Source organism: Desmodus rotundus, chromosome 13 (assembly GCF_022682495.2).
Source record: "Desmodus rotundus isolate HL8 chromosome 13, HLdesRot8A.1, whole genome shotgun sequence".
Classification (NCBI taxonomy): Eukaryota; Metazoa; Chordata; class Mammalia; order Chiroptera; family Phyllostomidae; genus Desmodus; species Desmodus rotundus.
In genome coordinates, this window is record NC_071399.1 from 41,328,873 (window position 1) to 41,347,935 (window position 19,063).

The following is a 19,063-nucleotide window of genomic DNA, read 5'->3' on the forward strand; positions in this document are numbered from 1 at the left end:
GAAATACAGTCACAACTTCTAACTTTGAAGAGTGAAAAATGGACTGATGAAAATAACCAAAGAAGTCAAATATCTTTAAAGGGCAAAAAATATATATATGAGAGAAAGAAACAGAATAGGTGAGAAAAACAGGAGAAAATATAATGGCATATTTAAATCTAAATTGATCAGTAATACATTAAAAGTAAGAGGATTGCCCCAACCGGGAGGGCTCTGTGGGTTGGGTGTCATCCCACAAATGGAAAGGTTGCTGATTTGATTCTAGGTCAGGGCACATGCCTGGGCTGCAGTCCAGGTTCTGGTTGGGGACATGCAAGAGGCAACTGATCAATGCTCCTCTTGCACATCGATGTTTCTCTCCCTCTCTTCCTCCCTCCCTTCCCCTCTCTCTGAAAATAAGTAAATAAAATCTTTCAAAAAAAGTGGATTAATGTTTCATTTAGAAAATAGAGGTTGTCCACATGGATATAAAAGTTTAAAGAATAGGAGAGATATTTAAAACATAAAGATAAAGGACACATGGACAAAATCAAGGGGGAGGGTGGAGGTGGGGGAGAGAGGTGGGTTTGGCTGGGGTGGGGTGAAGGGATGGGGAGAAAATGCAGACAACTGTAATTGAATAACAATAAAAATTTTTAAAAAGAAGAAAATATTAGCTCAGAACAGTAAAAAAAAAAGAAAAGAAAAAGATGCTGAATGGACTCTCAATCTCAGAATAAAGGCTAACCAAAACCTAAAAAAAACCCCAACAAAACATAAAGATATATAAAAATTGAAAGTAAAAGGCTGAAAACAATATACTTTGCAAATACTAATCAACCAAAAGAAAGCTGATGTATTCATATCAGACCACAAACTTTAAAGCAAAAAGCTTTTTAGGGGATAAGGAGCATCAGTGCATAATAACAAATGATTAAATATACTAGGAGGATATAATAATTCTACATTTGTATATACCTAATAATATAGGCTCAAACTATAAGCAGCAAAAATTGATAGAACTACAAACTGGCAAATTTTCCATTGGAGAGTAAATTTAAACTAGCTTCAGTAAGTGATATATCAAACAGATGAAAATCAATAAAGATTTGGATATTTTAACAACATAACTAACAACATAATTAACTTGGTATACTGAAAAAAATATAGGACTCTGCATCTAGTAAACAAAATATACACATTCTTCTTAAGCACAGATGAAACATTTACAAAAGTGGCTTACATATTAGGCCATAAAGTAGAACTCAACAAATATGCAAAATTCAGCATCTTCAGATCACATTCTGTAACCATCATCAATTAAGCAAGAAGTCAGTAACAAAAGAATGCGTAAATTAAAATATCTTCCATACACTTGGAAATTTAAAAATTTTAAGTTCCTGCTGCTCAAACTGTGGTTTTTGGACTACTCTTGGTCCACAAACTCTGACAATGCCCACACCACTAAGAGGTAAGTAAGAAATGGGGAGTATGAATTTAGAAACTTCTATAGCACTTGACATTACTGTGACACCCAAGCAGCATTTAATTTTCTAGCAATTCTTTTCTTTTTGGATTTTGCCAAAGTATAAGTCCACAATAGATTGGAAATATTTAAAAAATAAAACCAAGTAACAACCAATAAAAATAACCAAACTAGTTCTTCATCACAGAGAATTTGGGAAGTACTCCTATGTATTTCATAGCTCAAGCAACAGATAAAATGGAAATTAAAAAATACTTAGAACCAACTGATAATAAAAAGTATGCATTTTTATAGACCTATCTTGTTAGATTATAGTCATTGACTTTTTTCCCCCTCTCTCACCACCAGCCTTTGACTTGTCCAGGTTTAGAGACCATGCAATCTTTGTTCACCTCCTGCTGCCATGATGCCTGGTTGTATAGGTACTCAGTACTGATTTAAATACTGAGTGTTTAGCCCTGACTGATGTGGCTCAGTTGGTTGGGCATCACCCCCTAAACCAAAGGGTTGCTGGTTCAATTTCTGGTCAGGGCACATGCCTGAGTGTGTATAGAAGGTTCAGTGTAGAAGGCAACTGATTGGTGATTCTCTCTCACATCAATGTTTTCTCTCTCTCTCTCTTTCTTCCCCTCTCTCTAAAAGCATATAAATTCTTTTTTAAAAAGAAACATTATTAAGAGGTGAGACTTCGAGAAAGAAAAAGGAATATGAATAAAAATAAATGAAATGTCAAAAAAAAAAAGAATATGAGGCATGTGAGAAGTGTCAGACTTATCTGAACATTGCAAATGAATTGAAGTCCCTAGTTCTAAGTGGATTACAATCTCAGAATACTGAAAGAATTTGCAGATATGAACACAGAACTCCTGTCATAATCTTTGAAAACCATGGGGTACACAATGGTAACAAAAGAGAAAGAGAAGTCAAGGCACTAACTATCCAAGAAAGGAGAAAATGGTTAATTATGGATTATGCTGACAGATGAGGCTGAGGCTGACTACTGGCAAAAGATACAAATGTTGGTTCTGCTGTTTAATGGCACTGTGACCTTGCACATATTTCAAAACTTTGCTGTAAAGATTCAATGAAATAAGATAAACCAAGCATTTAATATAGTACTGCTTACATAGAAAACTCTCAGTAAATTGTGTCTTATTACCATTTTTGTGTCTCCACATTTCAAAAAAAGGGCAGTAACAACTAGGTACTGACATGGGTTTTTCAAGATCAAGTCTTATCAATCCAAGTCTCATCACTTTTCTGGCAAAGTAGAGGTGTCAGGGGAGAAGGTATTCCTAGGCAGGTAGATAAGAAAGGTATATTCATTTTGAAACGGCACTAGAGCCCTGGCTGGCATAGCTCAGTGGATTGAGCACAGGCCTGCGAATCAGAGAGTCACTGGTTCGATTCCCCGTCTAGGGCACATGCCTGGGTTGCAGGCTAGGTCCCCATGCGGGGGGCAAGTGAGAAGCAACCACAGATTGATGTTTCTTTCCCTCTCTTTCTCCTTCCCTTCTCTCTCTAAAAATAAATAAAATCTTAAAAAAAAAAGAAATGGCACTAGAAAAAAATCTCTTATAATCCTTGTGAAAAGATTGAATTTTAGGAGAGCTGTGTGATTGAATAACAATATTCACAGTATTGATTCATGAACTTGACCTCTCCATGCCTTAGTTTCCTTATCAGTAGAAGGAGTATAATTGCACCTCACTGGATTGTTATGCAAACTAAAGTGCTTAGAACAGTGTCTGGCATTTAGTCAGCACAACATAAATGCTTGTTAAATAAATTGGAACAGAAGTTTCTAGTGGCATACTTGTGCAGGACCTGGCTCCAACTTCTTCAACATTTCCATCAGAAACTTGTTAAATTTTTATATGGTATACTGCTCAAATGCTCAGATAATATAAATGCTGGATGATGAAATCAAAATCCAAAAATTTCTTGACAGGGCAGGGCTATGAAATGAGATATATGAGATAAAATAAATCTTGGATAAAGATTTTAAGAAAAACAAATTTTTTTTTTTACAAGTACTAGCCTGGCTTGCCAGAACTTTCTGTGGATAAGAAAGGGAAATTCAGTTCACTAAAAGCTCATGCTCTCACTGGTGTGGCTGACTGGATTGAACATCATCCTTCAAAACGAAAGGCTGCCGGTTCCGATGCACTGTTAGGGCATATTCCCGGTTGCAGGCCAGATCCCCACCTGGAGGTATGTGGGAGGCAGCTGATCCATATTTCTCTCCTGCTCTTTCTCCCTCCCTTCCCCTCTCTAAAATAAATAAATTAAAAATTAAAAAATGCTCAGCATGCATAAAACAGTATGGCTAGCAATTAATGCAAAATTTAACTGTATTAGGCTATAGAACTGGAGTGTCCTGATGAAGACATAGATGCCAAGATGGCGAGCACATTGCCCATCATAAACTCTTCTCTCCCCTACCCCTCCTTAGGTTCTTCCTGAGTAGTGGCTCTGAGTACAAGAAAGAGCTGATGAACACAGATGAATAGGAAGGAAATATAAAGCAATAATAGACCATATTTCCAACTTATTAGAATGGCAGGAAACATACTCAGGTGAGTATGTGAAGAGAGCCTCAAGATTTGTAAAGAAATATAATTAGAAGTTTATCAGGGTACCTAATGGCTCCCTGTGTTACATGCTAAAATAAATTCCCCTCTAATCATGATTATTACAGGATTTATATGCTCTATTTCCTATAGGGAATCAAGATACTCACAGGCATTTTATAAAATTTTTTCCTCCTAATAATCCTTGTCCCTGACAAAAGAAGATTTTTGTCATCCCACACTATGGAAAAGAAATTGAGGCAAACAAGTAAAGAGAATTTCCCTGGGTCAAAGAAAACTGGAATTACAATTTAGCATCTACTCTTAGAGTGCACAATATGAGCTTTGGAAGTGAGCATACTAGAATCACATTATAGCCTTCAAGAAAAGGCTGATTTATTTTAATCTCTGGGAAAAAGATTAATTGTACTTTCATTAAAACATGCCAAAGGCTTTGAATAAACACTTTGGATTCCACATTTATTCTAATATTTTCCCAAATATTTAGAAATCCTTTGGTTGATGATTACGAAGATGCTAGAAATTAACTTAAAAAATTAGAGCAAGTATTTGTTTGCTAGAATCTCCAAGAAAAAAAATTAATCTAAAGAGTTGTATCCATTCCAGCCAAGATGGAGGTGTAGGTAGACCCACTGTGCCTCCTCGCACAACCAAAAGGACAACAACAATTTAAAAATGAAAAGCAACCAGAACTGACAGAAAATCCAACTGTATGGAAGTCCAACAACCAAGGAGATAAAGAACAAACATTCGGCCAGACCAGTAGGAGGGGCAGATATGGGCAGTTGGACAGAGAGGATTCTCGGCAAGGCAGTGGCTGGCGGACATAGCAAGGTGGCGGATTGTGGAATGGGGCAAGCCAGGCTGCACCTAGCAGACTCCACAAGGTGGTGGCTGGCAGACCCTACATTCACACATAGATAAACCAGTAGGAACAGCAGGGGAGAGAAGCAGACCACGCAACCCAGGGCTCCAGCGTGGGGAAATAAAGCCTCAAACCTCTGATTGAAAACACCCATAGGGGTTGAGGCAGCAGCAGGAGAAACTCCCAGTCTCACAGGAGAGTTCATTAGAGAGGCCCACAGGGGCCTAAAGTGTGCACAAGCCCACCCACTCGGGAATTAGCACCAGAGGGGCCCAATTTGATTGTGGGCACTGGAGGGAGTGACTGAAATCCGGCAGAGAGTAGAGCAAACGCCATTGCTCCCTCTCAGTCCCTCCCCCACGTAGAGCCTCACAGCTCAGAGACCAGTGTTCCCTGGCCCTGATGAACACCTAAGGCTCCACCCCTTTACATAACAGGCATGCCAAGACAAAAAAAAATGGCCCAAATGAAAGAACAGATCAAAGCTCCAGAAAAAATACACCTAAGCAAAGAAGAGATAGCCAACCTATCAGATACACCGGTTCAAAACACTGGTAATCAGGAAGCTCACAGAATTGGTTGAATTTGGTTGCAAATTAGATGAAAAAATGAAGGCTATGCTAAGAGAAACAAAGGAAAATGTACAGGGAACCAATAGTGATGGGAAGGAAACTGGAACTCAAATCAACGGTGTGGACCAGAAGGAAGAAAGAAACATCCAACCAGAAAACAATGAAGAAACAAGAATTCAGAAAAATGAGGAGAGGCTTAGGAACCTCCAAGAAATCTTTAAACGTTCCAACATCCGAATTATAGGGGTACCAGAAGGAGAAGAGGAAGAGCAAAAAATTGAAAACTTATTTGAACAAATAATGAAGGAGAACTTCCCTAATCTGGCAAAGGACATAGATTTCCGGGAAGTCCAGGAAGCTCAGAGAGTCCCAAAGAAGCTGGACCCAAGGAGGAACACACCAAGGCACATCATCATTACATTACCCAAGATTAAAGAGAAGGAGAGAATCTTAGAAGCAGCAAGGGATAAGGACACAGTTACCTCCAAAGGAGTTCCCATAAGACTGTCAGCTGATTTCTCAAAAGAGACCTTTCAGGCAAGAAGGGGCTGGAAAGAAGTATCCCAGGTCATAAAAGGCAAAGACCTACATCCAAGATTACTGTATTCAGCAAAGCTATCATTTAGAATGGAAGGGAAGATAAAGTGCTTCTCAGATAAGGTCAAGTTAAAGGAGTTCATCATCACCAAGCCCTTATTATATGAAATGGTAAAGGGACTTATCTAAGAAAAAGAAGATCAAAAATATGAACAGTAAAGATGACAGCAAACTCACAGTTATTAACAACCACACCTAAAACAAAAACAAAAGCAAACTAAGCAAACAACTAGAACAGGAACAGAACCACAGAAATAGAGATCACATGGAGGGTTATCAACAGGGGAGTGGGAGGGGGAGGGGGGGAAGGTACAGGGAATAAGAAGCATAAATGGTGTGTTCAAAATAGACAGGGGGAGGTGAAGAATAGTATGGGAAACGCAGAAGCCAAAGAACTTAAATATATGAGCCATGGACATGAACTAAGGTGGGGGAATGATTGTGGGAGGGGGGCTACAGGGCAGAGGAGAATAAAGGGGAGAAAAAAATTGGACAACTGTAATAGCATAATCAGTAAAATATATTTTAAAAATAAATAATTTTTTAAAAGAATAGATTAGTAATCGGCAAAAGGGAAGAACAGTAGGGTAGCATTTGCTCACTATTTGGAGCAAATACTACCAGGAGAGCACCAAATTTCAATCCCTTTCTTTTTGCCATCCTAAGAAAAAAATTATCTCATTACCTTTTTGTTCATAGCCACACCATCCTCACAGTCAAGCACTGCACAATCTACATTCAGGGTGGGAATCTTCTTTATTTTCTTTTCATCATTTCCAGGTACATAGAGCACTGCCCTCCGAGGAATGTACTTGTGATTGGATGAGGAACTATATCCAAACCTGGGCACATCAGCTGCCAGAAATTTTTTCCTGCAGGAGACATAATTGGGATTAGTCCAGAATAGAATTCATTTATAAATTTTTTAAAAACCTGATTTTGATGCAAAATTAAAATAGAAAACATGGATACCCTTTTAAAATTATGGCAGAATGCAATCACACATAAATAGCTAGGAAAACAACAACAGAAATAACCAAGGAACAAAATGTCATTTTGACTGAGGTTTAAAAATATATAACACTCTTTAGTGACACAGTTTTCTGAGAAAAGAAGGAGGTTATACCTATTTCTTCTTGAAAAAACCCTTCAGTATTAGCACACTGTCCAGATATCATCCATGGAGTAAAAGGAGACATTTATATCCAAAAGTTCCTAAATAATAACACTATCCACAATTACATGAAAGTAAAACGATAGAAAACAAACTATGTAAGCATGAGTCTTTTCCAGACTATTATATGATTCAAGTTCAGTTTTTTTTTAAGATTTTATTTATTTATTTTTAGAGAGAGGGAGAGAAACATCAATGTGTGGTTGCCTCCTGTACACCCCCTACTGGGGCCCTGGCCTGCAACCCAGGCATATGCCCTGATTGGGAATCAAACCAGCAATGCTTTGGTTCACAGGCCAGAACTCAATCCACTGAGCCACACCAACTAGGGCTCAAGTGCAGTTTTTATAACAGAGAAGGATAGTTGGCCATAGTTGGTCACTTCTTGAGTAGAGAGGACAGTTAATGAGAAAAGACCACTACTAGCTCTGTAATTGTGGGGAACTTAATTACTGGAAACTTCAGATTCTTCATTACAAAAATAATACTCATTTTGCAGGATATTGAGAGGATTAAGAAAAAGGAAATAATGCACATGAAGCATTTAGCCTGAGCCTAGAAGATTCTAGCTCCTTGATGTGGTGGTGGGCATAGCAAAAGGAGTAGCAGCTGCTGCTGTTGTTAATGGAGAAACTTGAGTTGTCAGTAACCCTCGCCTGCTCCTACAGTACTCAGTCTGGCCTCCTAAGGAAATAAGTTGTCTAGAAGCACCACTGGCTCACAGCAGCCCTCACCCCTCACCTAGTCCATAGCTTGATCCTGGGAAAATCAATTTTTAGCCCATAATATATGGTAAAGGAAGGTGAAATCGGCTTTTATCTGGGGACCTGGCTCGCAACCCAGGAGTGTACCCTGACTGGGAATCGAACCAGCAGCCTTTTGGTTTGCAGGCCTGCACTCAATCCACTGAGCTACACCAGCTAAGAATAACTTTAGCCTTGATAGCAGAACCAATCCTTTGCTGGTTCTGGTTTGCTTATCTGAAAATCAGGACCAGTTACATAATTTGCGGTGCTCACTGTAAAATCAAAATGCAGAGCCCCTTGTTCAAAGTTTATTAGAAATTTCAAGATGGAGATAGAAGAACATCAAACTAAGTTCTAGAGTCTTCTAACCCCAGTCACACATCCATGACTATCTTGCCTATAATAGACAAAGGTAAATGTCACGAAGCTCCAGTTGAGGAAAGGTTAAAGCCCCAGGAAATTGGTAATGCCCTGTTTACTCTACCCTGGCTAAATAACATCATCCTTTTCAAAAATATGTCAGCTATACTCTTCACAAAAGCTCTTTTTGATAGTTATCCTAAGTTAATGCCATCAATTATTTCAAATGGTTATAATATTTTGCCATGATTAATGACCTTCTGACAATGTATCTCAAGAAAAATCACTGTCTCCTGTGGGGGCTCCCTTATTCTTCCTTGCAGCCAATCTTCATTCTGAAATTTGAGTCTGAGTCTTAATTTTTCACAAATAAGCACTGTGCTATGTGAGAGAGGTATGGTGAGATATAGATTTTAAGAGTGTACATGTCAGTGTGTAAAGGACACATGGAGAAAGCAAAAGGGAGGTAGGATTGAGGGTGGGAAGTGGGGATGGGTGGCGTGGGGGGAGAGTTGGGGGGAAAATAGAGACAACTGTATGTGAACAACAATTTTTAAAATGCCATTAATAAAAAGAAAAAGAAAAGGAAAAAAATAAGTGTACATGTCTTAGAAGGCATTTTATTTATTTATATATTTTTTAATTTATTTTTTATTGTTATTCAATTAGTTATATGCCTTTTCTCCCCTTCCCTCCCCCCACCCCAGCTGAACCCACCTCCCTCCCCCACCCCCACCATCCCCCCCCGATTTTGTCCATGTGTCCTTTATAATAGTTCCTGCAATCCCCTCTTCCCAATGTCCCCACCCCACTCCCCGCTGGCCACTGCTAGACAGTTTCCCCCGTCAATGTCTCTGGTGGTATTTTGTTTGCTTTTTTCTTTTGTTGATTATGTTCCAGTTAAAGGTGAGATCATATGGTATTTGTCCCTCACCGCCTGGCTTATTTCACTTAGCATAATGCTCTCCAGTTTCATCCATGCTGTTGCAAAGGGTATAAGCTCCTTCTTTCTCTCTGCTGCGTAGAATTCCATTGTGTAAGTATACCATAGTTTTTGGATCCACTCGTTTGCTGATGGGCACGTCGGTTGCTTCCAGTACTTGGCTATTGTAAATTGTGCTGCTATGAACATTGGGGTGCATAGGTTCTTTTGGATTGGTGTTTCAGTGTTCTTAGGGTATAATCCCAGCAGTGGAATGCTGGGTCAAAGGGCAATTCCATTTTTAGTTTTCTGAGGAAATTCCATAGTGTTTTCCACAGTGGCCATAGCAGTCTGCATTCCCACCAACAATGTACTAGGGTTCCCTTTTCTCTGCATCCTCTCCAACATTTGTTTGTGGATTTGTTTATGTTGTCCACTCTAACCGGTGTGAGATGGTACCTCATTGTGGTTTTAATTTGCCTCTCTCTGATGGCCAGTGATGCTGAGCATCTTTTCATATGTCTCTGGGCCCTCTGTGTATCATCATTGGAGAAGTGTCTGTTCAAGTCCTTTGCCCATTTTTTAATTGGGTTGTTTGTCTTCCTGGAGTGCAGTCGTGTGAGTTCTTTATATATTTTGGAGATCAGGCCCTTGTCTGAGGTATCATTGCCAAATATGTTTTCCCATACTGTTTGTTCTCTTTGTAATTTGGTGCTATTTTCTTTAGCCTTGCAGAAGCTTTTTATTTTGATGAGGTCCCACTTGTTTGTTCTTTCCTTTATGTCCCTTGCTTTAGGGGACATGTGTGTGAGGATGTTGCTGCGTGGAATGTCTGAGATTTTCCTGCCAATGTTTTCCTCAAGAACTTTTATGGTGTTATAACTTATATTTAAGTCTTTTATCCATCTTGAGTTTATTTTTGTGTATGGCGTAAGTTGGTGATCGAGTTTCATTTTTTTGCACGTAGCTGTCCAGATCTCCCAACACCATCTGTTGAAGAGGCTGTTTTTGCTCCATTTTATGCTCCTGCCTCCTTTGTCAAATATTAATTGACCGTAAAGACTTGGGTTTATTTCTGGGCTCTCTGTTCTGTTGCATTGGTCTATGTGCCTGTTTTTATGCCAGTACCAGGCTGTTTTGATGACAGTGGCCTTGTAATACAGTTTGATATCAGGTATTGTGATCCCTCCTGCTTTGTTCTTCTTTCTCAAAATTGCTGCAGCTATTCGGGGTCGTTTATGGTTCCATATAAATTTCTGAAATGTTCGTTCTATATCTGTGAAATATGTCATGGGTACTCTAATAGGGATTGCATTGAATCTATAAATTGCTTTGGGTAGTATGGCCATTTTGATGATGTTAATTCTTCCAATCCATGAGCATGGTACATGCTTCCATTTGTTTGTGTCTTCCTTAATTTCTTTCTTCAATGTTGTGTAGTTTTCCGAGTACAGGTCTTTTACCTCCTTGGTTAGGTTTATTCCTAGGTACTTTATTTTTCTTGTTGCTATATCAAATGGGATTTTTTTCCTGATTTCTGTTTCTGCAGTTTCGTTATTGTTGTACAGGAAGAAGGCATTTTATTTAATATAAAATGTATTATGGTCTGCTAATTGAAGAATGCCTGAAATATCTGTCACCATTTTATACTGATTCAGAATTTCTGGTTTATCTTTAAAAACAGAGAAAATATAATGATGTAAACAACAGCAATCACATTTCACTTATCTTCCACACTGGAAACCAAAATTTTCAATATAAATTTCCTCAAAAATAGCAAAAATGCTATTAAAAGAGACGAAATTTTTATTTTGCAGGAAATGCTTGGGGAAAGTCACTTCTCATCAGGATTTGTTGTAAACTCATGTGTAACAACTAAAGCAAGAGTCAGAATGTCTGTAGGGGAAAGACGGCCCTTCCTGAAGCTCTCACATCGCCTTTCCTTTCCAGCTGTCTCTGACAGCCTGGACGTCTGGACATCTCTGTCCCAGTGGTAACTGACCTTCACTTCATGAACACTGAGATTTCCTCCATGTGACATAGCTTCTTACCACCATTTTGGATCCAGCCACTATTGTCTCCAAGCACACTGAATCTCAGAGCCTCGGCTGCCCAGACGTGGCAGATGGGCCTTTTGTGGCATGACAAGTAACACCACTGTTATATGCTAAGCACTAGAGCAAGCAAATCATTCCTAGCACATTTACATGATGTATAATTTTTAAAACAGATAATCATTTAAAAAATATCCTGCCACTGTTAAAAATGTTTCTGGTTTCCCAAAGTCTTCTACAATCATCAAAATAATGTTTTGCTCATATCTTCCCCTGGTACGAACTATCAACAACTCCCCATTACCTACCTGATTAAGTTCAGTCTCAGTTGATATTCCATTCCTCAATTTATACCCCACTATTCATATGAAGCAACTATCCACTCAAGGAAAATTAGATTATGACTGTCTCCACAATATGCTGTATTCATTGTATTCATTCAATAAAACTGTTATCTTTATTCCTGCTGTGCTTCTGATGGCAGAGTTTTTTTTCATCTCAGTTTATTTGAACATTATGGGTCCTTCAAGTTCAGTTCAAGAGCCACCTGATCCCTGAGCCTTTTCTGACCTTTTATCTTTAAACAAATTTGTCACTCATAAGCAAACAAGAACCAGCAAAGATTGGTTCTGCTATCAAGGCTAAAGTTAGCCCTAGCTGGTGTAGCTCAGGTATATTGAGCACGGGCCTGCAAACCAAAGGCTACGGGTTCAATTCCCAGTCAGGGCGCATGCCTGGGTTGCAGGCCGGGTCCCCAGTGGGGGGCTCATGAGAGGCAGCCACACACTGATGTTTCTCTCCCTCTCTTTCTCCTTCCCTTCCCTTCTCTCTAAAAATTAAAAAAAAAAATCTTAAAAAAAAAGGCTAAAGTTAATCAAGGTGGCTACAAGCTTTCTGCAGGGCCAAATGATGATAACAATTAAGATACTTTAAAAAGTGAGATTTTTAAAAGGTTCCTACCCCTTGACACAGGAATTTTAAGTCATTTGACCTAATTCCTTTTGGGAATTGCTATAGACTTAAAGTTTGTGTCCCCCTAGAATTCATATGTTGAAACCTAATTCCCAATGGTATGGTATTAGGAGGAGGGGCCTTTGGAAGGTGATTAAGTCATGAAAATGAAGCCCTCATGGATGGGATTAGTGCCCTTATAAAAGAGACCCCAGACTTCCCATCCAGATGGATGCGTAGGTAAACACACCTTGTCTCCTCACACAACTACAGAAAAAAATTACAACCAGATTATAAAACAAATATCACCCAGAAATTTCAGAAAATTCAGCTGTATTGAAGTCCAACGAATATTTAAAGAAGCCACTTTCATCCTGATGGGTAGGAAGTGCCAAGACACAGAGATGCATGGAGAAGCATGGAGAGATGGGGTCACAGAGAGGCACCAAGGGGCACAGAGACAGAGAGCAGTCAGTCCCACATCCATGTTTAGTGGATAGAAATCGAGAGAGATACCTCAGGAGTAAGAGATCCCAGACCCAGCCAGACCACCCAGCCCTGGGTTCCAGCCCTAGGAAGTTAGGTCCCCATAACTTCTGGCTGTAAAAAACTGGGGGTTGGGGCAATGGAAGAAAATGCAGGACTCATAAGAGACTCATCCTAAAGGTCTCACAATGAACTTAATACTTACACAGACCCACTCCCTCTAGGATTCAGCACCAGGGCAATAGCTGGAAGGGCACCAATGGCATAGAAGGAGAAAATGAAGTGACTGGCATCAGGGCAAGTGCCAGGAAATGGCTTCCTCCCAGACAAAACTCCTGCGGCATAGTCCCCTCTCTGAGCCCTCCTCCACACAGAGCCACAGAGCTGTGACACATGTTGCCCAGCCCTGGCAATTACCTAAGGCTGAACACCATACAACTCTTCTACAATAGGCCATGCTACTAAGACAGGGAGTCAAAGCAGCTCTACCTAATACACAGAAACAAAGACAGGGAAGCTGACAAAATGACAAACAAATATGGCCCAAATGAAAGAATAGAACAAAACTCCAGAAAAACAATGAAATGAAATGGAGATAAGCAACCTAGCAGATGCAGAATTCAAAGCACCGGTTATCAGGATGCTCCAGAAACTCAATGGATACTGCAACAGAAAAGAAAAAAAGACCCAGGCAGAAAATTGAAGGTTACATTAAGTGAAACATGGAAAAAATCTACAGGGAACAAACAGTGGAGGGAATAAGCCAAGATTCAAATCAACAATTTGGAACATAAAGAAGATAAAAGCATTCAATCAAAACAGCAAGAAGAAAAAATAATTAAAAAAAAATGAGGATAGGGTAAGGAGCTTCTAGGACATCTTCAAACATACCAACATCCAAATCACAGGGGTGTCAGAAGGAGAAGAAGAGCAAGAAATTGAAAACTTATTTGAAAAAATAATGAAAGAAAACTTCCCTACTTTGGTGAAAACATACAAGTTCAGGAAGCACAGACAGTCCCAAACAAGTTGAACCCAAAGAGAACCACACCAAGACACATCACAATTAAAATGCCAAAGGTTAAAGATAAAGAGAGAATCTTAAAAGTAGCAAGAGAAAAGGAGACAGTTACCTACAAGAGAGTTCCCATAGACTGTTAGCTTATTTCTCAAAAGAAACTTTGCAGGCTAGAAGGGACGGGCAAGAACTATTGAAAGTGATGAATGGCAAAGACCTATAACCTAGATTACTCTATCCAACAAAGCTATCATTTAGAATTGAAGGGGAGATAAAATGCTTCCCAGACAAGATAAAACTAAAGGATTTCACCATCACCAAGCCATTATTATATGAAATGTTAAAGGAAATTATATAAGAAAAAAAGATCACAACTATGAACATTAAAATGGCAATAAATTCCCAATTATCAACAATTATTAACAATTGAATCTAAACAATTGTTAGCAAATGGACAGGAAATAAAAAGCTGGGGTAGCAATACTTACATCAGACAAAATAGACTTTGAAACAAAGGCCATGAAAAGAGAAAGAAGGACACTTCATAATACTCAAGGTAAAAAGAGACAGAACATTTCAAAATACTCAAGGGAAGAATCCATCAAGAAGACATAAACATTATAAACATATATGCACCCAACATAGGAGCACCCAAACATATAAGGAAAATCTTGGAGGGTCACAAGAAAGATATAGACACCAATACACTTACACTAGGGGATTTTAACACCCCACCTGCCAAAAATGAATAGATCTTCCAAATAAAATGTCAACAAGGATATTGCAGCATTGAACAACGCCCAAGATCAAATGGACTTAACTGATATATACAGAACCTTTCATCCCAAAGAAGCAATATACACATTTTTTTTCAAATGCACACAGAACATTTTCAAAGATAGAATGCCTGATAGGACACAAAACAAGCTTCAACAAATTCAAGAAAATTTAAATTATATCAAGCATTTTCTCAGACCACAAGGGCTTGAAACTAGAAAAAAGCCTAAAGGAAAAGACTCAAAAACATTCAAACTCATGGAGATTGAATAGCAGCTATTAAACAATGAATGGGTTAATAAAGAGATAAAGGAAGAAATCAAAAAGTTTCTAGAAACAAATGAAAATGAACTCATAACCATCCAAACTTATAGGACACAGCGAAGGCAGTCCTGAGTGGGAAATTCATGGCAATACAGGCCTACCTATAAAAGATAGAAACATTTCAAATAAACAACCTAACTCTACATCTACAGGAACTCAAAGAACAACAACAAACAAAGCCCATAGCAAGTACAAGGAAGGAAGGAAAAAACGAGATCAGAGCAGAATTAAATGACATAGAGACTAAAAGAACAATTCAAAAGATCAATAAATCCAGGAGCTAGTTCTTTGAAAAGATAAACAAAATCAACAACCCTTTAAGCAGATTCATCAAGAAAAAAAGAGAGAGGACCCAAGTAGACAAACTCAGAAATGAGAAAGGAGAGATTATAAATGATATGACAGAAATACAAAGGATTGTAAGAAATTACTATGAAAAACTATATGCCAACAAATTTGAAAACCTAGATGAAATGGACAAATCTGTAGAAATATATAATCTTCCAAAACCAAATCAAGAAGAAGTAGAAGGCCTGAACAACCAAACACAGCTGGTAAAATCGAAGCAGTAATAAAAAAAAACTCCTGGCACACAAAGGTCCTGGACTAGACAGTTTCACAGGAGAATTCTACACAACATTTAAGGAGAGCTAACCCCTATCATTCTCGAGTATTCCAAAAATTCCAAGAAGAGGGAAGACTCCCAAACTTTTTATGAAGCCAACGTCATCCTAAACCCAACACCAGATAAAGACACAACGAAGAAAGAAAATTTCAGGCCAATATCACTGATGAACATACACACTAAAATCCTCAACAAAATATTGGCAAATTGCATCCAGCAATATGTTAAAAAGATCATACACCATGATCAAGTGGGATTCATCCCAGGGATGCAAGGATGGTACAATATTCACGAATCAATAAACATAATACACCACATAAACAAAAGGAAAGACAAAAATCACATGATCATATCAATAGATGTGGAAAAAGCATTTGATAAGGTACAGCACCCATTTATGATAAAAAACACTCAGCAAAGTGGGAATAGAGGGAGCATTCCTCAACATAATAAAGGCTATATATGAGAGACCTACAGCCAACATCATACTCAATGGACAAAAACTAAAAGCTTTCCCACTAAGATCAGGAACAAGACAAGGATGACCTCTCTCACCACTCCTATTCAACATAGTATTGGAAGTCCTGGCTACAGCAATCAGACAAGAAAAAGAAATAAAAGGCATCCAAATTGGAAGGGAGGAAACAAAAAAAGTCATTGACAGTGTCATGTCAATATCAGATGACATGATAGTGTACACGGAAAATCCTATAGACTCCACCAAAAAACTACTTGACTCAATAAATGAATTTGGCAAAACAGCTGGATACAAAGTCAATACTCAGAAATCAAAAGCAATCTTATACACCAACAATGAAACATCAGGAACAGAAATCAGGAAAAAAATCCCATTTGATATAGCAACAAGAAAAATAAAGTACCTAGGAATGAACCTAACCAAAGAGGTAAAAGACCTGTACTCAGAAAACTACACAACACTGAAGAAAGAAATTAAGGAAGACACAAATGGAAGCATGTATCATGCTCATGGATTGGAAGAATTAACATCATCAAAATGGTCAAAGCAACTTATAGATTCAATGAAATCCCTATTAGAGTACCCATGACATATTTCACAAATAGAGAATAAACACTTCAAAAATTTATATGGAACCATAAACGACCCAAATAGCTGCAGCAATTTTGAGAAAGAAGAACAAAGCAGGAGGGATCACAATACCTGATATCAAACTGTACTACAAGGCCACTGTCATCAAAACAGCCTGGTACTGGCATAAAAACAAGCACATAGACCAATGGAACAGAACAGAGAGCCCAGAAATAAGCCCAAGACTTTACGGTCAATTAATATTTGAAAAAGGGGGAACAAATATAAAATGGAGCAAAAATAGCCTCTTCAACAAATGGTGTTGGGAGATCTGGACAGCTATATGCAAAAAAATGAAACTTGATTACAAACTTACACCATACACAAAAATAAATTCAAGGTGATAACAGACTTAAATACAAGTCATAACACCATAAAAGTCCTAGAGGGAAACACTGGCAGGAAAATCTCAGATATTCCACACAGCAACATCTTCAAGGACATGTCCCCTAAAGCAAGGGACATAAAGGAAAGAATAAACAAATGGGACCTCATCAAAATAAAAAGCTTCTGCATGGCTAAAGAAACATTAAAATGAAAAGAGAACCAACTGCATGGGAAAACATATTTGCCAATGATACCTCAGAAAAGGGTCTCATCTCCAAAATATATAAGGAACTCACACAACTCCATCCCAGGAAGACAAACAACCCAATTAAAAAATGGGCAAAGCACTTGAACAGACAATTCCCCTAGGAATACATACAGAGGGTCTACAGACAAATGAAAAGATGCTCAGCATCACTAGCCATCAAAGAGATGCAAATTAAAACCACAATGAGATACCACCTCATACCAGTCAGAATGGGCAACATAAACAAATCAACAAACAAGTGTTGGAGAGAATGTGGACAAAAGGGAACCCTAGTACATTGTTGGTGGGAATGCAGACTGATGAGGCCACTGTGGAAAACAGTATGGAATTTCCTCACAAAACTAAAAATGCAACTGCCTTTTCACCCAGCAATTCCGCTGATGGGATTATCCCCCAAGAACCCTGAAACACCAATTCAAAAGAACCTACACACCCCAATGTTCACAGCAGCACAATTTATAATAGCCAAGTGCTGGAAGCAACCTAAGTGCCCATCAGCAAATGAGTGGATCAAAAACTATGGTACATTTAAACAATGGAATTCTATGCAGCAGAGAGAAAGGAGCTCATACCCTTTGCAACAGCATGGATGGAACTGGAGAGCATTATGCTAAGTGAAATAAGCCAGGCGGTGAGGGACAAATACCATATGATCTCACTTTTAACTGGAACATAATCAACAAAAGAAAAAAGCAAACACAATACAACCAGAGTCACTGAAGTTAAGAACAATCTAACAATAGCCAGAGGGGAGGGGAGAGGGGACAGTGGGGAAAAGGGTTTTCAGGAACTACTATAAAGGACACATGGACAAAACCAAGGGGGAGGGTAGAAGCAAGGGAGGGAGGTGGGTTTGGCTGGGGTGGGGTGAAAATGTAGACAACTGTAATTGAATAACAATAAAATTTTTAAAAATAATAATAAAATTTTAAAAATGTGAAAAAAGAAAAATATATAAAATTTTAAAAATTAAAAATAAATAAATAAATAAAAATATAGAAAAAATGAAATGGTGTTGGGAGATTTGGACAGCTACATGCAGAAAAATGAAACTTGACCACCAACTTACACCATACACAAAAATAAATTCAAGATGGATAAAAGACTTAAATATAAGTCATGACACCATAAACGTCCTAGAGGAGAATATAGGCTGGAAAATTTCAGATATTCCACACAGCAATATTTTTGCCAATATGTCCCCTAGAGCAAGGGACATAAAGGAAAGAATAAACAAATGGGACTTCATGAGAATACAAAGTTTCCACATAGCTAAAGAGAATATCAGCAAAATGAAAAGGGAACCAAGCGTGTGGGAAAATATATTTGCAAATGATACCTCAGACAGGGTTTGATCTCCAAATTATATAAAGAACTCACACAACTCCACACCTGGATGACAAACAATCCAGTTAAAAAATGGGCAAAGACCTGAACAGACACTTCTCCAAGAAGGACATACAGAGGGCCCAGAGACATAGGAAAGGATGCTCAGCATCACTAGCCATCAGAGAGATGCAAATTAAAACCACAATGAGATAACACTTCACACTGGTCAGAATGACCATCATAAACAAATAAACAAACAATAAGTGCTGGCGAGGTGTGGAAAAAAGGGAACCCTAGTGCACTGTTGGTGGGAATGCAGACTGGTGCAGCCACTGTGGAAAACAGTATGGAATTTTCTCACAAAACTAAAACTGGAACTGCCTTTTGACCCAGCAATTCCGCTGCTGGGATTATACCCTAAGAATCCTGAAACACCAATTCAAAAGAACCTAGGAACCCCAATGTTCATAGCAGCACAATTTATAATAGCCAAGTGCTGGA

At 38.5% G+C, this 19,063-nt stretch overlaps 1 protein-coding gene across 8 annotated transcripts in view; it reads right to left on the reverse strand.

Annotated features, from left to right (window-relative positions):
• CLYBL (citramalyl-CoA lyase) overlaps nucleotides 1–19,063 on the reverse strand; it is a 327,539-nt gene that overhangs the window by 129,523 nt on the left and 178,953 nt on the right. For all 8 annotated transcript variants that reach the window (XR_006653760.2, XM_024578802.3, XM_045186655.2 and 5 more), the window contains one exon: nucleotides 6,779–6,965. Coding sequence is in view for 7 of the 8 variants with exons in the window: in XM_024578802.3 (XP_024434570.2) it covers nucleotides 6,779–6,965 (187 nt within the window). In the remaining variant the exon portion in view is untranslated. The remainder of the gene's footprint in view (nucleotides 1–6,778; nucleotides 6,966–19,063) is intronic.